General features: G+C 39.0%; 1 protein-coding gene across 2 annotated transcripts in view; it reads right to left on the reverse strand.

Annotated features, from left to right (window-relative positions):
• LOC102810898 (1-phosphatidylinositol 4,5-bisphosphate phosphodiesterase beta-1-like) overlaps positions 1 to 25,006 on the reverse strand; it is a 1,100,672-nt gene that overhangs the window by 290,430 nt on the left and 785,236 nt on the right. For both annotated transcript variants that reach the window (XM_006870398.1, XM_006870397.1), the window contains exon 10: positions 9,905 to 10,051. In XM_006870398.1, the coding sequence (XP_006870460.1) occupies positions 9,905 to 10,051 (147 nt within the window). The remainder of the gene's footprint in view (positions 1 to 9,904; positions 10,052 to 25,006) is intronic.

Below are 25,006 nucleotides of genomic sequence, written 5' to 3' on the forward strand. Positions count from 1 at the left end.
ATAAGGTTCTGCATTCCGCTTGTGCTCTTCTCCCTTGAAGGTCCTAGAGTCCTCGGTTTCTGGATCTTATCCACATCTCTTTTTACCTGACCCATCTAGACAAGACGAAAATTATTCAGTGGGGACTCTATCTTCCCCCACACACTCTTAAATTAAACCCCCTCCTGAAAACTTGTAAGCCAGTCACTTTGTGCTTTTATCACCCCCCTCATTTTAGGTAGCCAGTGTCTTAAGTTGCCCATCCCTATCTACCCTGTATACAGAGGGTATAGCATTGATACTTGATGTGAAGACTGCTTCCCTTTCCTGTTGGTATTAGAGTTATTACCTCCATGAGGATAGGTCAAGTCCATCAAATTATAGCAATGTACCCTCGTTTCCTTTATCAAGAATTGTTTTCTTCTTCATCTTCTTCTAGTTGAGTTCTGGCTATCAAGCCATCGAGGATAGGTCAAATGGGTACTGTCTGCAAGTTTGGGTGTTCTTGTGCATCTCCCCTCACTTCATATCAGCTGGATGCTTCACTCTCAGCTCTAGCCCTCTGTGGCAGGTGTCCCTAGGTTTCACCACTCTTGGGACCAACCAGCCCTTCCTCTTCTCTCTCTCATCTCCAGGTCAACGGGAGTCTATGGAACATGGTTGAACTCAGCCCATTTCCTCATTGCTGCCTTTCACCCTCTTCTACTCTCCAGTAGACATGTAAACAAGCTTACATGTCTACACATGTGTTCCCTTTGAGTTTCAGTCTTGGAGGGGGATTTGTCCTGAAGGAATTTGATTGCTTGCCTTTATCGCTTCCCAGTGAACTTGCTTAGTCTTGTAGTAGCCATTTTTCTTTTCTTTTTTTTTCTGCTGATCTTTCTTTGAAGATGTATCTTCTGTTGCTCTAGCTGTTCCAGGCTGATCTGTTTTTCCTTTCTAGAGGGAATGTCCAACTTTCCTAGTGTTTTGCAAATTATTGGACTATGCATTCATTGCTCCAGTCTTGACCAAAGCCAAAGGCCCAGCTCTTGTGGGGGAAGCAGACTTGAATACTTAAAGGTGAGATACATACATACATACATACATACATACATACATACATACATACATAAATAAATAAATAAATAAAAAACGAAAAAAACCACAACAAAACAAAAAAGGGCTGCACTTCCTTGAGATTCTTTTGACTTTTTTATTAGAACACTGGACTGGATTGTAATTCTCTACATAAAAGTACTCTGTTCACTCAATGTGAATCCTGCCTGTTTCTGAGCCTGGAGTTGTTTTTATATTCATTGTGACCCCACCTTTTAAATGCAACACTGCTCTCTTCCCTCAACACCTGGCTGTCTGTGCTCAGTCACAAAAGTTGATGCTGTTTACTGGGTCTGTCACATTTTGAAGGAGATCCTGGTCAAATAGCTCCAGTATCTTTACAGGGCCTTCTCTGTGCTGAGTGCTTGTTTATCACAAAGCAGGAAGTGTTGACTCTTTTTGTATTCAGTGGTTGTTTATCACAAAGCAAAGCAGGCATTGATTCTCAACTACTTAGTCCTAATTGTCTTGGACCAGTTTCCAGTCATTTTGTCCTCTTCAGTCTTCTTCAGAACCTTTTTCATAACATACAGCTTATGACTCTATTGCTCAACTGTCAGTTTGTTGAACTGTGGTGGCTTGTGTATGGCTGTAATGCTAGAAGCTGTGTCATCCAGCAGGTGGACAGGTTTCAGTGGAGATAAGACTAGAAAGACCATTTGTGAAAGGCTGTTATTGTTGTTAAGTGGTGCTGAGTCAGTTTCAACTCACAGCCTCCCTGTGTTGTATTTCCAAAGAGCAGGTGATGGGTTTAAATTGCCAACCTTATGGTTCATAGTCCAATCTGAAGCATTAGCCACTAAAATTCATGAACAGCACTGTCTGATATAGTCTGGAAGATGAAACCCTCCTCCCACTCCATGTTAGAGGGCACTTAAAATGCAAATGGGGAAGAGCTGCCCCTTCAAAGTGGAGCTGACCTTAATGATGGGGATAAAGCAAAGCTTTTGGGACCTTCACATGCCAATGGGGCACAACTCAAAATAAGAAGAAATAGCTGAAAATATTCATTCATAATCAGAATGTGGAATGTACGAAGTATCAATCTAGAAAAATTGGAAATGCCAAAAATGAAATGGAACACGTAAAGATTAATATCCTGGGCATTAGTGAACTGAAATGAATTGGTTTTGCCCATTTTGAATCAGACAATCATATGGTTTACTATGCCAGGAATGACAAACTGAAGAGGAAAGGATTCACATTCATCATCAAAAAGAACATTTCAAGATCTATCTTGAATTATAACGCTGCCTGTGATAAGATAATATCCATACATGTAAAAGGAAGACCATTTAATACCACTATTATTCAAATTTATACTCCAACCACTTAAGCCAGTGATGATGAAATTGAAGCACTCTACCAACTTCTGCATAAGACACCACCAATTGCCTTAGACACTAATGACGGAAGACTAGAAGAGTTGTAGGATGATATCAAGAACATATTACAGGAAGAAAGCAAAATAAAATAAAATAAATAAATAAGAAGAAGAAAGAAGGAAAAGGTCAAAATGGATGTCAGAAGAGACTCTGAAACTTGCCCTCCAGTATAGAGATGCTAAAGCCAATAGAAAAAAACAAAAACAAAAATGAGGAGGTAAAAGGACAAAGCAGAAATTTCAAAAGGGCACCCCCATAAAGACAAAGTTAACTATGATAAGCCTCTCCTTGGAAACCCTATACAACAGGATCACTAAATCAGAACTGACTCAATGGCACTTAACAAAAACAACATGGGCAAAACATTGAATTTTGCAGAAAGCATAAAGAGAAGATGGAATGAATATACAGTCACTGTATCAAAAATATATGGTTGATGTTCAACTATTTCAAGAGGTAGCACATAATCAAGAGCCAGTGGTACTGAAGGAAGAAATCCAAGGTACACTGAAGACATTGGCAAAGAAGAACACCCCAGGAACTGATTAAATACAAACAAAAAGCTCAACTAACACAGTACTACTGGAGGCACCCACTATGCCAAGAAATTTCGAAGACAGCTACCTGACCAGCTGATTGGAAGAGATCCATTTCTATGCCCATTCCAAAGAGAAGTGACACAGTGAAGTGTGGATAACATTTAACAATATCATTAACACTGCATGCAAGTAAAATTTTGCTAAGTTAGAAAATGATTATCAGAGGTTAAAGCCGGATTTAGTTATTTCATTGCTAATGTCAGATGGATCTTGGCTGAAAACTGAGAATACCAAAAAGATGTTTACCTGTGTTTATTGACAATGCAATGGCTTTTCACTGTATTGATAATGACAAGCTATGGATAATATTGCAAAGAATGGGTATTTCAGCACTTAATTCTGCTCATGAGGAACTTGTATATGGACTAAGAGGAAGTCGTTCGAACAGAACAAGGGAACACTGAATGGTTTAAAATCAGGAAAAGTGTGCACCAGGGTTGTACTCTTTCACTGTAATTATTCAAACTGTGTGCTAACCAAATAATTCAAGAAGATGGATTATATGAAGAAAAATGTGGCATCAAGATTGAAGGAAGACTCATTAACAATCTATGATATGCAGATAATACAACTTTGCTTGCTGAAAACAAAAATGATTTAAAATACTTACCGATGAAGATCAAAAACCATAGCCTTCAGTATGGGTTGCACCACAGTGTAAAGAAAACAAAACTTCTCACCACTGGACCAATAAATAACATCATGGTAAATGACTGAAGCTGTGAAAGATTTCATTTTGCTTGGATCCACTATCAACACTCATGGGGGCAGCAGTTAAGAAATCAAACAATGGATTATATTAGGAGAATCTGCTGCACAAGATCTCTTAAAGTGTTTAAGTGCAAAAATGTCAGTCTGAGGACTAAGTCATGATCATTAGCCTCATATGCATGTGAATGTTGGACAATGAATAAGGTAGATGTAGAACAACTGATGCATTTAAGTTATGATGTTTGAGGAAAACATTAAAAGTACCACGGACTGTAGTATAAACAAACAAATCTGTGTTGGAAGTAGTACAGCCAGAATGTTCCTTAAAAGGTCCCTCCTGATAATATGCTTAGGAGAACGAGTTCCTGGAGAAGAACGTCATGTTTGGTAAAATGGAGGGTCAACAAACAAAATAGGAAGACGCTCAACAAGATGAATTGCTACAGTTGCTATAATAATGGGCTCAAACACAGAGACTACTATGAAAATGGTGCAGGACCTGGGCAGTGTCTTGTTCTCTTGTGCATAGGATCACTGTGCATCTGAACCAACTACACTGTTACTTCAGCTGTGTCTGGACCACAACAAAACAAATCACTGCATGACACATATATCCTAAAGACTCACATCACTATGACATTTTTATCTGCTCACTTCTTGACAAATGTTGCTAAGAGCAGTCAGTCAGTTCTGACTCATAACTAACCCGCATAGTGTTTCTGAGGAGCCGCTGGTAGATTTGAATTGAACTTAAGGTTGGCAGTCCAGTGCTTATCCTACAGCGCCACACCAGGACTCCATAACAATTACAGATAGCATATATCTGATGTGGCAGGCTATATTTTCCCATTTTCCTCCATATTTTATTTAGCAACATCCAACTCTTTCAGGTTTTATCCAGTTCCAATCTGGGCCTAACTCTTAAGTGGCTGTGTTATTGTCTAGTTACTTACAGATAAGTGCCAAATAAGCTGACTGTAATTAATACCCAAAACATTTGCTTTAAGATCCTTTCCTTTTTTCTTGCTTAAATTACCACAGCTAACCTGGTGTATCTGAAGAATGGCTGTTGTTATTGTTGTTGTTAGGCGCCATTGAGTCAGTTCTGACGCCTAGTGGCCCTATGCACAACAGAACGAAACCCTGCGTAGTCCTGAGTTATCCTCACAATCATTGTTACAATGAGTGCACTGCTGTTGCCATTATGCAAATTCATTACATTAGGGGTCTTCCTCTTTTGTGCTGACTCTCCACTTTACCAAGCATGATGTCCTTCTCCAGGGACATTACCTGAAGTATGACAGATAAAGTCTCACTGTCCTGGTGTCTAAGGAGCATTCTCGCTGTACTTCTTCCAACAAAGACCAGGTATCTGTTATGAGGTATATCTGTTTCTTGTTTGTTTGTTGGCTTGATTTGCCCTGCCCCCCACAAAACCTTTTCAATAAATCTGATGATACTGTAAGATAACAGACTATCAGGGGAATCCATTCTAATCAGAAAGTTTCACTCTTGGATTGAAAGCCATCTGAAAAAGCAAAAACAGAAAGACAAACTCCTCACTACAACTGAAATGTCACCTACACCCTAGAGGACTCCCTTCAGTTTTAGACTGAGATGTACACGTGTAAATCCTAACACTGAAAAGATCTCCAAAATACACTCTTTCAGACCACTTCGAGTAGGAAACAACTTGTCATTGAACATAGACTCACGTCACAAGGTCTGTATATATATACAGGTATCACACATGAGGTAGAAGAAAGATTTACAGTCGTGGAAATCCTACATAAGGCTGCCATGTGTAGGAACCAACTTGATGGCTCATAACAACACTTATTATGTAGGAGCCCTGGTAGTACAATGGTTAAGTGCTTAGCTGGTAAACAAAAGGTCAGCGGTTCTAACCCACCAGCCGCTCTCTTTCATAAAGATAATAGCTTTTCGAACCCTCTGGGGATAGTTCTACTCTGTCCTGTCCAGTCATCCTGAGTCAGAATCCACTCCACGGCAATTGGTTCCAGTCAGGGATGGCTTCATTTATAAAAGCACTGCTTTGTACAAAGGCAGGCACTCACACAAAATGTACAGAGTAAAAACAGAAAAATCAATCCATCAAGAGTAAAAAGTCCGCCCCTTTTCATTTTTCCTACTTCCTAGCATTCTTTCATGTATTCACTTACTTAAACATTATCAACTATTTTCTAAGTGTGGTGGTGGTGGTTATGTGCCATAGAGTTGGTTCCAACTCATAGCAACCCTGTACAGGGTTTTCGAGGCTATAAATTTTTACAGGAGCAGAAAGCCTCATCTTTCTCCCACAGAACAGCTGGTAGTTTTGAACTGCTGACCTTGTGGGTAGCAGCCTGACTTGTAACCACTATACTACCAGAGCTCCTTATTTGCTAAGTGTAGACTACTACAAAAGCTCTCTCAGACTTTGTGGAGAATATAAGAACATGGTCCTGCCCTTAAGAAGTTTAGGGGAGCTAGATCACAGTATCACTAACATGGCAGCAGAGTGAGCCTTCAACTCTTCACACAGCACTCTATGGGATGAAGACACAAAAACTTGGGCAATTTGAGCTACGTTAAGTGTGTGCATTCCTGAGTCAAAGCTTCTAGTGTCCATATTTGATCAGATCTTTGCTCTCATGAAAGAAGTACCAAACCAAACCCATTGCCCATTGCGTCAATTCCAACTCATCATGACTTTATGGGACAGAGTAGAATTGCACCACAGGGCTTCCAAGGCCGTAGTCTTTATGGGAGCAGCTGTTACATCTTCATTCTGAGGAGCAGCTGGTAGGTTTGAATCTCTGGCCTGTTGGATAGCTACCAAGTGCTTTCCCACTGTACTACCATATCCTTTGGACTCTGAGATCTCTATGCTTTGAATCTCTTCGACCCAGGGATGGAAAGTTATGAAGCAGCAGTAAAACCAACAACCAAAGCATCAGACAGAGCAGTGGACTTCCTGGTCCATGGAGCAAGTAAAACGGAATGACTCAGGGCAGGAATTTTGCTTGTGGAGTGGAGTGCCTTTAGGTACTTAAATTGGGGAGCTAGGTTTGCTGATCCACAGAGCTAGAGCCAAGCACCTTCATGCTTAGGCTTATAGCAGAATGGTGTGGTCTGTGGGTAGTCTATCAGCAACTGACTGGAACAACTGTGCCCTGAGCATTTTCTGGTCCTGTCACTTTTTATTGGAACCTGTTACTTCCCTAATAAACCTCCTAACTGTGAGTATTGTCTTGGAGTTCTGTGCAGTCACTGCAACAAATTATTAAACCTGGTGGAGTAGAGAGGGTTGTTGGAAGAATGATTAATGCCACATATAATTTTGCAACGATCTACCAAAACCCATAGATAACAATTCTCTTTACAGAATCAAACTAACAAATGCATTGTTTTGTCCTCCTTTACTGTGCTATTCGCAATAAAGTAAGAGTTAGACCATTCACAGTTCAATCTGATTTGCTCTACAGCTCTGTTCTGTCTTAAACAAAAAGTAATTCATCTTGAGTAGAAGCAATTAAGGGCTTCAGACACTCTAAGTCATTTTTTAGAAGGACAGACAGACAAAGAGGTAGGATTGTAAGTGATTTGAGTCTACTGAAGAATCAGTACAGCCATACAAAAATTTCCTTGGCCTGTAGTTTATAAATCTAGATGCATATTGTTGTTGCTGTTGAACTGGGCTTCTGCCTCATAGTGACCCTATATAAAACAGAATGAAACACTGGCTGATCTTGCTTTAGCCTCTCAGTGGTTTCTGTGTTTGAGTCCACTGTTGTAACCACTCTGATAATAGGTCCAAAGTATGTCAGATGGAATCTCACCATGCTCACTTCTAACTGTATAAGACTCCACAAAGTACAATGTCCTTCTCCAGGATCTGGCCCACCTGATAGCAGTTTGAACAGATGTGAGATGAAGTCTCTCGGCATCCTCTCTTCTAAGGTACCTCCTAGCAGTCCATGACAAATTTGTTCATTCTTCTGGCAGCCCACGGCATATTCAATAGTCCTCACCAGTATTATATAATTCAAAGGCATCATTTTTTTTTGAGTCTTCCTTACTCATTATTCGGCATTCCTATGCATATGAGGCAGTGACAATTACCATGGCTTGGATCAGGCACAGGTTAGTCCTATAAAAGTCACAACTGTGTTTTGTTTTTCTTTTAAACAGTGAGTTCTTTTGCAGCACATCTGTCCAAGGCAATACATCATTTGATTTCTTGACTGCTGTTTCCATGGGTACTGATTGTGGATCCTAGTAAAATGAAATCCTTGATAACTTGTATTTTTTTTTTCTGTTTATTATTATGCTGCATATTGGTCCAGTTGTGATAATTACTGTTTACTTTATGTAAAGGCTATGGGTTTGATCTTCATCTGTAAGTGCTTCAAGTCCTTTTTGCCTTAAACAAGTAAGGTTGTGTTATCTGAATACTGCACGTTATTAATGTTGTTAAGTATGCACGAGTCAGTTCCAACTCTTAGCGATCTTACGCAGGGTTTCCAAGCAGTGGCTGGTGAGTTTGAACTACTCGCCTTGAGGTTCAAACTGACCTTGTGGGTGAGTGTTTCTCCTACAGTGCCACACCATTTATTAATGAGTCTCCCTCAAGTCTTGATGCTGCATTTTCTTTCATAGAGCTCAGTTTTTCAGATTATTTGCTCAGCATGTAGATTAAGTATGGTACAAGGACACAATTATTTTCTGATTTTAAACCACACAGTATCACCATGTTCTGTTAAATGACAGTCTCCTGTCACAATAGTGAGCATAATTTAAGAGTTCTGGAATTCCCATTCTTTGAAATGTTACCTATAGTTTGTTATGATCCACACAATTGAATGCCTCTGCATAAGTAATGGCACAAATAAACATCTTTCTGATATTTTGTGCTTTCATTCAAGATTCATCTAATATCAGCAATTATCAATCCTATTTCTATATCCTCTTCTGAATCCAGCTTGAATTTTTAGGAGTTCCTTGTGTATGTTTTTGAATTATCTTCAGCATATTTTTACTTACGTATGCTAGTAATGGGTATTTTGACAATTGGTGCATTCTCTTGTATCATCTTTCTTTGGAATAGGCATAAATATGGATCTCTTCCAGTAGGTAAGACAGCTACCTATACAGCTGCCTTCCAAATTTCTTTAGCTTTGATGAAATGTTTGTTGACATGTCTCAGTTGGTATTTCACCAATCCTGGAGCCTTGTTTTTCCCCAATGTCTTTCTTTGAAATAGGCATAAATATGGATCTCTTCCAGTAGGTAAGTTGGCTAGGTAGCTTTCTTCCAAATTTCTTTTGCTTTGATGAAATGTTTGTTCAAACATCTCAGTTGGTATTTCATCAGTCCTGGAGTCTTGTTTTCCCCCAATGTCTTCAGTGCAATTTGGACTTATTTCTTCAGTACCTTAAGTTCTTGATCATATGTTACCTCTTGAAATGGTTGAACATCAACCAATTCTTTTTGGTGCAATGACTCTGTATTCCTTCCATCTTCTTTCCATGCTTCATGCATTCTTCAATACTTTGCACATTTTTGCTGATGTTATGTGTCTTGAAGTCAGTTCTGACTCATAGCGACCCTGTATAGGGTTTTCAAGGTTGTAAATCTTTATGGTAGTTTTTGCTTCTCCTGTGGAGTGGCTGGTGAATTCCAATTGCTGAGCATGCGGTTAGCAGTCAACTGGTAACTCACGATGTCACTAACTGCTCTGATTTTGTACACAGAATCCTTCATTGTTCTAATTCAACACTTGCATTGCTTCAGGTCTTTCAGTTGGAGAAATGCCAAGCATGTTCTTCCCTTTTGGTTTTTTAATGCCAGGTATGTGCACATTTCCTTGTCATATTTTACTTTGTCTTCTTGAGAACCCCCTTTGAAAGCTTCTGTTTTAGAAACCTTAAAACTCAGGAAAGAGATACTTTGTGAAAAAGATACAACTGATTTGAAAAATGGAGATTTTGGGTGGTAGAAGGCTCTTACCTTCCTAAACGTATTTCACAGGAAACAAAAAAACACATTCACTTTTGAACAACAAAAGCAGAGATTATGGAATTTGATGAGACTGGTTAAACTAATAGCTAAAGAACTATAGATTAATACCTGTGAGGTAGGTGTTGTGTGAGGAGTTAATGAAATAGTGAGACAGAGGCTGAGACATGTCTTCATTCAAATCCAGTTTCTCAGGTGAAACAACTCCATTTTCTTCCCCACTTAGGTAGCGCATGAATCCATCCACTGATATCTGTCCTGCAGGAAATAAAGAGATAGCCATGTAAATTTATTTCTCAAGTTGCTGTTATTCATGTTGCTTTCATTTTTTTTTTTTTTTTCCTCTAGAAAACTGTCAATATCTACAGTAGGAGGGCAGCAGCCACAATTTGCTATAATATAGATTAACCTGAAGTCTAGGATTATGCCATTTCGCTACTGCTTGCTCCAAATGCTACAGAGAATAGTTAACTATGTAGGTATAGAAACCCCAGCTGAGGAGCCCTGGTAGCATAGTGTGTTACAATCACAAAGTCAGCAGTTCAAATCCACCCGTCACTCAGATGGAGCAAGATGAGACTTTCTGCTTCAAGAAAGATATGTAGCCTCAGAAACCCTATATAGAATCACTGTGAGTCGGAATTGACTCTACAGCATGCCGCAACAGCAGCAAGAGACCCCACTGATTTTCAGAGGATTTAAATAGCTAAAGACTAACCACCTTCTGTTTTCAAAGGTAAGAGTTGTTACCAGCTTTACAGATGGCCAGTGATAAGCCAGCAAAGTTGTTCTGAATTGATTCTCACTCATGGCAACCCCCTGAGCAGAACTGTGCCCCATAGGATTTTCAACGGCTCTATTTCAAAAGCAGGTCACCAGAATTTTCTTTCAAGGTGATTCTGGGTGGATTCAAACTTCAACCTTTAGTATCCGAGCTAGTAACTGACTGCTTAACCACTTGTGCCATCTATGTACGCCTTAAATCACAGACATTAAAATGTTACTTTGTTGTTAGGAGTCCCAAGTCAATTTCTGACTCATAGTGACTGTGTGGCAGAACAGAACTTTTCTATAGTTAGCCATCCTAGGGGAGTCCTGGTGTGGCTCTGTGGGTTAATGTGCCAGACTGCAAAGTTGTTTGAACTGCAAGGTCGGCGGTTCAAGCTCACCAGGTGCTCCTTGTAAACCCTATACAGGGTCACTATGGGTCGGAACCAATTCGACGGCACTTCACAACAACAACAGCAACCATCCTAGGTTGCTGATGTGATAGGATTAAGGATGATTTTTAATTGTTTTTATTTTTGTTCTTCATAGTTTCACAAATGTTCTATTGTGAACATGTTTCTTTTATAATCAGAGAAGTTATTCAAAAGTGGTTTTGTTATTTAAAATTAAGATGTGTTTTCAAACAATGATCATTTTCTCTGAAACAGAAAACAAAAATGACCAGAAATTAGTTTCTTCTAAGAATGGAAAGCGTAGTGGTTACGAATCGGGCTGCGAACCTTAAGGTCAGCGGTTCGAAACTACCAGCCGCTCCGCGGGAGAAAGATGAGGCTTTCTACTCCCGTAAAGATTTACACCCTCGGAAACCCTGTACAGGGTCGCTATGGGTCGGACCCGACTCGATGGCACTTAACAACAACAACAACAAGAATGGAAAATGGAATGTTCATATTAAAGGAGTTCTTTACTGGGGACAACTTAGTTGGCATAACATAGCTTACAAAGATAACTTTCTAAATGCCAGTTTGATGAGAAGCATCTAGGTTCTTAAAAGCTTGTGGGAGGCCATTCATATGGAGCAAAAGAGAATGAAGGAAATCAAAAGTTCAAAGAAGAAACCAGTGGACAGGACTGAAAGTCAACGACTGCAGATTCTTCAAACCTGAGGCCAGAAGAACTAGCTGGTATCCATCTACCACGTATGAGCAACAGCACAATAGAAGAGAATCAGGATAGAATGGAAGGAAACTAGAAAACAAAACTCAGATTCTTTAAAAGGGCCAGGCCTACTGGACCCATAGAGACTAGAGGAACCCCTGGGACTGCCACCTTTTAACTTGGATTTGAAGTTATTTCAGCAGGCCACCTTTCAGATAATAATAGATTGGCTTATAAAATAAACAATGTCACCCATGAGTAATGTGCCCCATTAAACAATCATCTACATGAGGGTCAAATAGTTAACATTTAATCCAAAGCAAAGATGACAAGGCAAGGAGAGGTAGGAAAGTTAGATCAATAAAAACAGAACCAACATAATGGAAATCATGAGAATGTTGATGCACTGTAAAAACTGTAACCAATGGCACAGAATAATTTGTATACAAACTGTTAAAAGGGAACTTAGTTTGCGGTGCAAACTTTCACTTAAAGCACGCGTAAAAAGTAGATCTTTAAAATTCATAGTTAGAATTAATTCAAATGCAAGAAACATTCCTCACAGTTTATTTACTCAAATTCTACTTTGAAATTTTTCTTGTGTGATACTTTTTCTGAGGAGACCGATGTTAAATATTGAGACTATCTTTATCATAATAATCTTTATACAAGACACAGAGTGATCCATCCTACTACTTTAGTTCATAGCCGCAGCTTGTTTCTTCAACTTTAACAATCAAAGGCTCATAATAATAGAACATTTGTGGCTACTAAAGTCCTTGTCAATTAATGTTTGGAGGTCAGCAGTTGTTTCTTTGTGGGGATAATTTTCTTATTAAAAGTAGTATATACTGACTGAAAAAAAAAAAGAAAATAATGTAAGCATACAAGAAAACAAAACCAAACCAAAACTCCTAAATATATTTACTCTTATTTCAGAGATAACTACAGTTAAAATTATGAAGTCAGATTCCCATTGGGAAGTAAAATTACATACACATATGTGTATAATTATTTTATGATGAGAGACTCATATATGTGTAGGTATATATACTTGTATGATTTAGTAACTTTCTAAATATATTGTTGTTGTTGTTTTAAGTGCCATAGAGTCAGTTTCTACTCATAGTGACCCTGTATATGGTTTTTGCAGAGTGGCTGGCGGGTTTGAACCACCAACCTTGAGGTTCAAAATGACCTTGTGATCAAGTGCTTATCTTACAGCGCCACACCAGGGATCCTTCTAAATATGTTAACTGAATTTAATTAACTGATTATATTATGAACATTATTATATGAAAATCAATTCCATACAAGTAACTCTTTAACTATAACATGCCTTTGAATGACTAAGTAATATCCCATTCTCACTGGACATTAGAGTTGTTTCTCATTTTTTCATTAGTGTAAGTGACATTATATTGAATACGCTTATAGTTAAATCTTTATATATCTCTCTAATTATCTCTTTAGGATGAATTATCGGAAGTAGAATTATTAGTTCAAACACCACATATTTTTAAGGCATTTAATGCACATCACCAATTTGCTTTCTGTTAAAGTTCTAATAATTTGTTTCACCAATATTGTATGAATGTGCTTCTTTTCCCTAAATCAGTTTTTACTGACTTGAGCATTATTTGTTTGTGAATGGTAAGCAGTGTTTCATCTGCAAATGGTAAAGCAAGCACAGACTTTTTAAATGTTTCCACATCCAGTACACTTCTTGAAATGACTGGATGACTGCTTTCCCCAAATTCTAGAAACATTATAGATAACTCTTCCCCAGCATAAGGAAAATGACAGTAATAAAATTTGGTTATTTGCTCTTAGGATAAGAAGATGAGTTTTATAAAAGAAATTCTTCCTAAACTTAAACAGAAATGAATATTTGTACTATGAACTATTTAAAAATCAACACTGATGCGCTGTTATATGCTGTCAAGTCAGTTCTGCCTCATAGAAAACCTGTATACGGTTTCCCAGGCTGTAAATCTTTGCAGAAAAAAGACTCAGCCATCTCCAGTGAAGCTGCTGGTAGAATTCAACTGCTTCATAATCTCAATAGCGATTTCTTAAGAAGTCCTAAGATGCTCTCTTGCATATAAAATGATAAGCATGGTATGTTGTTGTTGTTAAGTGCCACTGATTGTTTTTTTACTCATAGCTAGCCTGTACCGGGGTTCCAAGGAGCAATTGGTGGATTTCACCTACACATTGTTTGGCTAACAGTCCAGTACTTATCCTACAATGCCCTACTAGGTCTCCAAACACAACATAAATGGGAACTTTTGCTACCATAGAGAGTAGGTACCTCCACAAACCTATTGTGTAACAGAATGATCATTCTAATCAAGCTGTTCATGAGAACACTTGGTAACTGCCTTGGAAGCCATTTTCTTCTTTAAAAAAAAAAAATGTTTAGATACATGTATATTTCCTTGTTGACTGATTTCAATTTTGAAAACATATCAATACCAGGGTCACTCAGGGACAAAGCTATTTTAATTGATGGGTTTAAAAGCCATTTGTTATTATACAACTCAGAGATGAAATTTTATTATATTTTTTTTTAATTTAAATTATTCGTAGTTTTACTTCTTTCTGTGAGAAGTTCATCTTGCCAGGTACTTCTTGAACTAAAGTCTTCATTCTTCCATCCTCCCCTCTTTCCCTTCTTTGTTCTCTTTTTCCTAGCTTCTAATCATTTAAGAAAGATGTTTTTGAAAACTAAAAGCCTGCCATATGCTAGAACATTAAACCAGTTGCCTTGAGCTGATTCTGATTCATGGCAGACTCAGCAGGCTGGAGTGGAGCTGTTCTCCACTGGGTTTTCAAAGGCAGAATTTTGGGAGTAGAGATATCTCTGGGTAGAACCAAACCTCCTTGGTTTGTAGTAAGCAGTCAAATATGGTAGAGTTCTTTGGTAATGCCAAGGTTAACGTGTTTCACTGCTTACCTACAAGTACAGCCCCTACCTTTAAAACTAGACTGTACACACCATAAAAACAAGAGTGTAAGCTCCTTCAAAGTAGGGTACACACTTACATCTTTTTATCCTGTGGTGTTTACCACGACACTTTGTGGACAGTAGATGTCCAGTCCATACTTTCTGATGACTGTTAACAATTCACAATTGAAAACGTATTGTTTTGGAAACAAAAGATCATCAAGGATACCTTATTTTGTTTTTTGTTTAATGCTTAAGCCAAATCACATGAAATTGCCAACAATAAATTGTTTCAAACCTATGCAAATGGCATTTTCATACAATTCAATCTATAACAGGAGGACAAATCATAAATGCAAGTGCCTTCAGGGCTTAGGAAAAGAAAGGGACAAGATTTTCGAGATGGATGTACATACTCAGACCATGCCCCCAATAATGCTGGGATACGTAGTAACTGGCAACTGTTTGCTCTTCCTAATGGTATGCCAATTCAAGCCGTACACAACTGTATGTATGACCGAACAAATCATGTCTATACTGTTGGACTTGTCCCTGAGGCTGTCGATTGTTATCTTGTCATAATAAACATGCTTTGATCTGATGAGCTACATTTAAAAGCATACATACAGAACAAACACAAAATAATATACCCATAGGGCAAGAAGGATAAATAAGTCAACGTTTATACCTTCTTTCACTTTTTAAAATGGTTTTGAGATAGATTCTAAATCATGTGTATAATTAAGTTTGATGTCTATCATTGGTGAAGAACAGAAATATAGGGGTACACACACCTTGTGCTAATCATCCTCAAATGACAATGCTATAATTAAGGCCAAGGTATTATTGTTAACATGCTCAAAAAATGTGTGTCAAAACCAGGAAGAAGACAAAGACTATTCAAAGGAGGACATAAGACATTGATATATACAAATAAGTGAGATTCCGAAAGATCATGGGAAAACATCACTATCTTTTCATTTAATCTGTCCACAATTTTTTCAAACATGTACATGCTTTCCATCCAATTTTTTTATGTACCCCAAAGCTAGAAAAACATGTAAATTGGATACAATGCTGGTTGATGTTAACTCAATTAACATTTTGAGTTATCTTCTCAATATGATTTCAGAGGAATTAATTTTAACATACTTTTAGCATAGATTAAAATCAGTGAAAAATAAGAGTTAGGTGAAGGAGTGCTTCTGAGGACTATAATTATGTTAAATATTTTTAACATGCCTAGTGAAGGAGTTTACTAACCTTGAGTAAGAATGACCAGTATGTTTGGAAAGCTGTTTATGATTATAGTCTGCAAGTGAGCAGACATGGGGAATCAACTTTGCAACCTCCAAAATTTTGCCTTGCACACAAAAGTACTAAATATTCAAGGCTTATTATGTACCAATGACAAGACAAAGATATATAACAGCTAAGAAAAACCCATGAAAAGTTATGGATGAAGAGTTGATAGTTTATCATTTTGAGGAGTGTGGTAAGGGGGCAGGAGTCTGTTTGTAATCATGCAGAAGTTTCTGGCTTAATGAATTATCCTAAAAAATAGTTCTGACTCAAAAAGGCTTGGAGACACAGAATAGACCATCAAAGTTTTTTCATTTTCTTTTCATAACCCATAGATGGTATAATGCTGTCACCATTTACTATTTCTAGCGAGGGACATAAAAGAATAAAAAAATTTGAGGATTAAGATAAGAAAAACACTGGTTTTCTAAATAAATTAGTAAGAACACCAGAAATGTAGTCTCCTTTCCTGACAATATTAATTGTTGTTGTTAAGTGCCATCGAGTCGGTTCTGACTCATGGTGATCCTGTATAATAGGGGTGGGGAACGTCTGGCCTGCAAAATCATTTGATCTGGCCCTGCAAAGCCAATTGCAGTTCCAGTCATTGCATTGTTGCTTTTGTTGTTAAATGCAGTCCATTCGGTTTCGACGCATAAGGTTTACGAGGAGCAGCTAGTGACCTTGAATTGTTGACCTGTGGTTCAAACTGATGTTGCAGTCCAGCACATGAACCCACAGTGCCATACCAGGACTCCAGCCATCACACTTTTGTTGTTGTTGGATGCCATCGAGTCGGTATCGACTCTTAGAGACCCTATGTACAACAGAACGAAACACTGCCCAATCCTGGGCCAACCTCCTAATTGTTGCCATGATTGAGCCCAATGATGCTGCCACTCACTGGGGGTCTTCCTCTTTTCCTCTGACCCTCCACCTTACCAAACATGATATCCTTCTCCAGTGACTGGTCCCTCCTGACAATATGTCCGAAGTATGAGAAACCGAGTTTGGCCATCCTGGCCTCCAAGGAGCACTCTGGGTGCACTTCTTCCAACATGGATCTGTAGATTTTTTTGGCAGCCCATGGCAATTTTTTTTTTTTTCTTTTCATTTTCACTTTTTTAATGTTTTATTGTGAATTATGTGGTAGTTTACATGGGAGGACATTAGTTTTACATTCATCCTATCATATATTGTTTCATTGCCATGGTTACAATCCCCTCCATGCATCATCAACCAAACCAAGGGTATACCCTGCAAGCCTGCCACCTGTCCCCACCCCACCCCCACTTCAGTTGTCAGCACACAGCCCCTCTCCCTCTCTGGGTCTAAAGTCCCTAGCCGCTCCATTTCTCCACATCATCCTCTCTGCCCCCATCTCTGGCATCACTGCTTCTCTGGGTAGGGTCCCACTCTCTGCGCTTCTCCCTTGATGGTCCCAGTGACTTCTGCTCCTAGACTGCAAAGTCAATCACTCCCCTCCTTGCTACAAAATGTCTATCTTTACATTTCCAAACCTCACAAGAGTCCTGATAACAACTATTCACCATTGTATCACAAGAGACCTATCCGTATTTCCTTTCATCAGCCCCACCTACACAGATTGGATAGTACTCACTGGAGATTCTACCTTCCTCAGTTTCCTCTGGATCTAGGTTCCCTTTTGAAAGCTTGTAAGCCAGTCATTTCTTGCCTTTGTAGTCCCCCCACTTGGGTAGCCAATGTCCAAGTTGCTCATCCCTGTCTACTCTGTGTATGGAGGGGCTGGGAACGATCCTTGCTGTAAAGATTTGTTACCTCTTTTGAGCTACTGCATTCATAGGGGTAGGTCAAGTTCATCAAATTGTATCAGATTTCCACTTCTTTCTTGTATCATTTCACCATACTCATCCCATATGTTGTTGTTAAGTGCTCTTGAGAAGGTATCAACTTATAGTGACCCTGTATAGGGTTTCTGAGAAGTGGCTGATGAACTTGAACTGCCGACTTTGCAGTTCAAAGTTGACCTGGCAATACAGCACATTAACCCACAGCACCACAACAGGATGTATACTGAGCAAATAATCCAAGAAAATGGATTTTATGAAGAACATTATGCCACAAATACAAAGAAGCATGATAACACAGTAAGTTAGACATTGAACTGCTAAAAAAACTGCTAAATAAAAGGTCAGTAGTGAAAACCCAGAATACTGTGTGGAGCTGTGAGTTGGAACTGACTAGACATGCATATATGTTAAAGGCCTTATTTTGTATTTTAAGTTTGCCCTTTAATTCTTTTTGTGGGGGTGGGGAAGGAGGGAAGTGAGAGTAGGAAAAAGAAAAACAACAACAACAACAAAAAGTGGCCTACTTCCAAGAGAAAACATAAAGGAAATGAGCTCAGGTGCTAGCTTTAGACATAACTCACCGCCAATGCACAACTGATATCAGATTTATCCCTTCGAATACTAAGATGCACTGACAATCAAAGGGATATTTTGATGGTCTTTTCTAATTATAGACAAAATTCCAGAAAATAAAAGCTTCCAGTGCAAACAGCACTGTAGATTAGCTGTTTTCTTCATTTTCAAAACAAAATATAAATGACTTACATTGTATCTAAAAACTCTCCCTTTAAAAATATTGTATATGTTTAATTCAGGTTGTTTTTTAATCAGCATATAAGCACTAATTAAACTTGTTATGTTAAACATATGTTTCAGATTTCTGTTCTTTTTGTGATGCCTATTTTATCTTTATACTTCGATGTCTTAAAAATCATGTGTAATTAATAAAATTGAATAAAGTAAAATCTATAGTAGAAACAATCAAAAGACCTACATATTTGGTCAAGTGGGACACAACTGGATTATCTTGTTTACTTCCTCTATTATCTTTATGGCTTCTTGGCTTTATTTTGAAAATGATAGTGTTCTATCATAAAAATCTCTAAGTTCTCTTCCAGTTTTAAATTGTATTGATCTGTGATTTTAATAAAACTAAAATTTAAAATTACTAGAGAAGTTTAGAATTTCTGGTATCTTACTTTGAAAATCTTGGATGTCATTATTAAAAGAAATCAAGGCATTCCACAGTATTTGGATTCCCCACCTCCACCCCTCCACCAAGGGCTAAAACAACTGATTTATTTTACAGCGTATCCAGGAATGCACCATAGTAAAAATGAAGGTTGTAACTGGTAAAATTCAAGGCATTCATGCTATAAGTTCCTTCTGCCCTGATCATGACAGACATCAATAATCAATCAATCTATTCAGCCTGGGCACAGCCTCAGGCTCCATTTCAACTATTTCCATATGTACAGTACTCCACTTAGCCATTATCAGTTGATCAGAGAACTTATTTTCCATGATTGATCTAGGGGAAACATAAATGAGAATTAAAGGTAAAAAAGCACAACTTTAAGAGCCACTCAAGTGGTCTTGCTGGTAAGGGTTATGCCACCATTACATTCAGAGAATGAAAATGTCCTTCTGTCCTTGAAGGGGTTCTGTTGGCTCAGTGAGTTAAGTGTTAGAATGCTAAATCCAAGGTCAGCAGTTCAAATTCAACATCCACTCAGCAGGTGAAAGATGAGGTTGTTTACTCCTGCAGGGTGTGCCTGACCCAAGCTATGGTATTTTTAATAACCTCATAGGCATGTGAAAGCTGGACAGTGAATAAGGTCTTTGTCTAGCTTTTACATGCATATAAGGTGATTAGTCCTATTGTGGTTCTGTAGGATAAGCACTGGACTGCCAACCACAAGGATGACAGTTCAAACCCACCAGTCACTCCTTGGAAACCCCATACAGGGTTGCTATATGTCAGAACTGACTTGATGGATATATTATCAGGAAGGACACGTCCCTGGAAAAAGACATCAGGTTAGGTAAAATGGAGGACCAGCGAAAAAGTGGAAGACCTCCAAGGAGGTGCATTGGCACAGTGATGGCAACAATGGGCTCAAGCTTAACAGTCATTGTGAGAATAAGACAGGACTAGTCAGTTTCATTCTGTTGTGCATAGGATTACTATGAGTCAGAATGGACTCTTCACCCCACATACAAACAATGATGAGAACAAGAAAAACAAGATGATTGAAAATAATCATGACTTGTTAGAAAAATAAAAAAATGTTCCTCCATGATTGTTTTTTTTTTTGGGGGGGGGGCATGATTATTTTTACTTTTTAAAAGATTTTTCATCAGATATCTAGAAATTGTTCTTCAGCTATCTAGCAATTTTTAGTGGTATGTTCATCTTTCAGAGTCCTGGTGTGGTGCTGTGGGCTAATGTGTCAGACTGCAAAGTTGTTTGAACTGCAAGGTCGGTGGTTCAAGCTCACCAGCTTCTCCATGGAAACCTATGCAGGGTCGCTATGGGTCGTAATCACCTTGATAGCACTTAACAACAACAGCTCCTCTTTAAAATTGGGAGTATAAAATGCTGATTAGGTTTTTGAGTACACTGGTGCCTTGAAAATTATGAATGTTGCTAAGACATCATTGTAGAGGGATTTTTCTTTCTTGCCTTCTTGAGGAGCCCACCAGGAGAGTTAAAGAATGACTCTGTGTCAGTGTTTGAGAGCTGAATGGGGCTGGAGGTATCAGCAACCACTAAGCTTCTGATCATTTTATCTCTTTGTTTTCAAATGTTACTCCGGCCTTTACCCAGGCCTTAGGTCATCCTCAGACACGGTTTTCTTGTCTCCAGAAAATAAACTGGGTCTTCTCCCAGGTAATAATTCTGTCGATTCCTTAAAAACATGTCAATCAGTCCTCCTTATTCTAGCTCCCACTTTAAATCTCACTTCCAGAGAGAGCTTGCACCACCTATGATACTGATACTTTGATGTTTTTGTGGAATAACTCAGTTTGGCTCCCAGCTTTCCACACTATATCAAAATGTATGATCAGCCTTTTCTGGTTGTTATAGTAGTAAACACACCCATTTCTTGGTTTGCTGCCAAAATAATATTATTTTTGTTTCTCCTTGACTCTAGGCTTTTTCTTCATTTTTTATTGTGAATTGAGTGAAGGTTTACAAAGAAGATTATCAGTTTTAAATTCAACAAATCATGTACTCTGCTTCATTACATGTTTGCAGTCTCCTCCATATACCAACAGTTAACAGCATTTACCTCTCTATTCACTTAACTATCTCATTCTTCCCTGCATCTCCTGTTATCTTTCCTCTGCTAACTTCCCTCTTGTTATGTGTTGTCTGTCTGCCCTGTCACCTATATCAACATGTGTCTGCCCTCTAGCCCAAGGATAATAACCCCCTAACCATCATAGATTTTTGTCTGTTTGAACAATTACATAATTCACAGTTTCAAGGTAACAGTGGCACAACCCCTTCCCACCTCCCATCCCAAACTCTTCACTGCGATCGAGTATCTTGAGACATGAGGTTTTGAATATACTTCCATAATTCTTCCTTTGCTTGGATATTGGGGCTTCTCCTGGGCCATAGCTCACCAGGGGCCGAAGCTCACCCAGGTTCTTTTTCATTTCTTTCAAACTACAATTTGAGTGTCATGACAAGAAAGAAATGGCTAAGTTCAATCCATCGTACTTTTTCTGAAATTCCATGATCTTTTATTACATTATACTGTAGATAATTTAAAAAGCCAGATTTCATATTCTTATTCTCAGATCCTTACATTCTGAGAAAAAATTAAATGAAATAGGAAAAACTTAATGCCTTCTGCCATGAACTTTTTTGCTAGGTCAGAGACTTACGTTAAGGCCCCTGACTTTCTCTTATTTGTACGTTTCCAAAGAAGAGTTTCCAGTGATTAATATCTCAACACAGACAGCTCTGTAGAGGTCATTTTTGTCAAGTTTTTATTGCTATATTTTTTTCATTAACCAATAAATCAGTTGCCACTGAGCTAATTCCAACTCATCGTGATCCATGTGTGTCAAAAAACTATGTTTTTGATCCCCATCCAAAATCTTCTGAGGTGGGAAATTTCCACTTGAAAGGACAACAGACAAGCCTGGAACAACTAGATGAACAGAAGATACTTTAAAGAAAGACCAGCAGGAAAAAACAACAACAGCAGTCTGATTGACTACTACAAGAACAAGAAAGTTGATCCCTGGGAGCCATCAAGGCAAGTGGTCAGGTCCCCTCAAGGCAAATCCCCTTCCAAGACTAAAAATCAAGGTGAATACACTAGCAGGCATGTGGTCTTGCTGCTGACAAGGGGAAGTGGGGGAAAAACAGCAATGAAGTTGTGAGCTAAGTCCGACCACATACAATAGACTCCTGTTAACCTAGATTGAGATCTGGTTGGCCAGCAGTATGGCAAGACCTGGGGACTCCTGAGACCAGGGACATGGCCCCAGAGGACTAGAGTGGAGTGTGAAGCATCCAGTTCATATGAAGTGAGGGGAGATGCACAAGAACACCCACACTTGCATATAGTACCCATTTGACCTGGCTTTAAAGCTTGGATGATCAGAACACCACTAGAGGAAGAAAGAAGAGGAAAAAGAGTAATCCACTACAATTTGATTAACTTGAACTTTATTTGTGGATGCAGTAGGGCGAAGGGGCAAATGAATCTTTAAAGTGAGGATCATTCCCACCCCCTTTTTATACAGGGTTGACAAGTATGAACTTAGACATTGGCTACCCAAAATGCAGGGGCTACAAAGGCAAGAAGTGACTGGTTTACAAGCTTTCAACAGGGAACCTAGTTCCAGAGGGTACAGGGAAAGGTAGAATCTCCACTGAGTGGTCTCCAACCTGACTGGACAGGGCTGATGAAAGGAGGTAGAAATAAGACTCTTGTGGTTCAATAGGGAATGAATGCCATCAGGACTGACTGTGAATGTTGCAAATGTAAAGGTAGATGTTTTGTAACAAAAGGAGGGGAGTGGTTGATTTTGCTTTCCAGGAGCAGAGGTCCCTGGAACCATCAAGGGAGAAAAGTGAAGTGCGGAGCCCTATCCAGAGAAGCAGTGATGCCAGGGATAGAGGTAGAGATGATGACATGGAGAGAAGGAGTGGCTGGGGACGCTAGGTTTAGGGAGGGAGAAGGGCTGTGTGCAGGCGGTGGGGGAGAAGGCGTGCATGCTGTAACCTTTGGTTGTTTGATGATGCATGCAGGATTGTAATAACTGCAATGAAAAGAAATATGATAGGATGAATGTAAAGCTAATGTTCTGCCATATAAACTATCACATAATTCACAATAAAAACGTTAAAAAAAATCTGTGCTCCATGGATCTTCAGTGCCTGATTTTTATTAAGGCAAGTCTGTGGACTGGAACCTTCAACTTTTTAATTAGCAGCTGAGTTTGTTAACTGTTTGCACCACCCAGGAACTTATGTATTTGACTACGCAGAATGCAGAGTGTCAAGTCACAGTAGCAGTCTGCACGTAAAGCATTTATCAAACAGGAAGCTGCTGGGAACCTTGACTCTTCTTGTCAATCTCACAAGAGTGCTCTATGTAATAGGTATGGTAGCCTGTATAAGGAATAGCCATCTATGCCTATTCTATGGTGATATTTCTGGCTATTCCTTTCTCTGCTCCTTAAGTGTCTAGTTTATAATGGTATGCCAGGGAAACAAAGAATCAAAAGACAGCCAAGCATCTTAACATTATTTCCCCCCTTTTCCTCATTCCAACCATTTCTCAATCCCTGTATCCCAGAGCCCTGTTTTTCCAAGGTTGTGCATACATCATTATTTACCTCTGTCACACTTAACCCATGCAAACCTGCCTAACTGTTTTCCCATCTGCTTTGTTCTTCCATTCCCCTGCCCTTTCTTGTGTATTGCCCCTGCCTCCCTAGAACCCAAACTATCCTGTGTCTATTCCTTGCCCTGTGCTCCACTTTTCCCACCCCCCTCCCCCCACCTCCCACGTCCCAGTAACCAACAAAGAATCCCACCCCCTTTAGTATGGGTTATTTTTCTTAGTCTTTTACAGTAGTGGTCCTAGCAGTATTTCTCCCCATAAGGGCACTCATATAAAGAGGCTACCTTGTACCTAAATCTAAGGGAGGTCACAGACAAGTCAGACGTTGTGAAGAAAAAACCTTGTGAATGTTTTCCAGAAAACGGAAAGCCCTAGCGCTCCTAGTGGTCAGCAGCAGCAGCAGCTGAGATGTCTTCATGGTCTAAGTAGATCCAAGTCTTAGAGAACCTCCCATTAGGTCAAACAGGTCTGGCAGGATCTGATTGAACTGGTGGTCCTGAAAAGGACAATCAGTGACCAAGACTGGAAAGAAATGAGGTTATCTCAGGGGTTGCCAGCTTGGATAGATAAGAAGCTTTCTTCTCATGTTTGGGCACCAAGTAAATCTTAATGGTTAGATTATCATCCTCCTTCAAACTAGAAATTAAGATCTAAAGGAAAGAGTGTGCACTGAGAATCTACCTAAAATGTCACCATATCATGAAGTTTTCCCTGACCCCCCTAGTCACAACCTCTATTTTCTATACAGCTTGACATTTGTCACCATCTATCATTCTATAGATTTACTGATTTTTAACTTTAGTCTGCTCCTACAAATTGTCAATTTCATGAGGGCAGAATATGTTAATTTGAGTTTCTCTGGCATCAGACGCTGAGAAGAGGATTTCGGTAGTAGTTTATTGGGAAGGCGCTATCTAGGTAACACAGGTAGGGAAATGGGAATGTGAGATTGGGAAAAGAAGGCTGCCAATAATGAGTGAGAATATCAGGCAAATCACCACCACAGGTATTGGAGTTGAATCCAGTTGGGAACCAATGGGGTAAGGCATGTACTTGAAAATGATCCCATTTAAGACAAGATGGAGCTGGAGTATTTGCATACCACGTAGCACCAAGCATTGGTTGAGGAGTGCTAATAAGGGTCACTGATTTTTCAGCACTAGTAACTGCTATACTTATTGGCAGAAAGGCTCTAGCAGCCAAAGAGATCTCCAGGAAAGAGACACGGGTACTCAGCGCGAAGTCCAACACAAAGGACTTACTTCTATTCACTGTTGTAGCCTTACAACCCAAACTGTGCCTTATCCATAAGTAGTCAATAAAAAATAGTTGAATAATGACTATTAATACTCTAAACTATTAATAT

Source organism: Chrysochloris asiatica, unplaced genomic scaffold (assembly GCF_000296735.1).
Source record: "Chrysochloris asiatica unplaced genomic scaffold, ChrAsi1.0 scaffold00141, whole genome shotgun sequence".
Lineage (NCBI taxonomy): Eukaryota > Metazoa > Chordata > Mammalia > Afrosoricida > Chrysochloridae > Chrysochloris > Chrysochloris asiatica.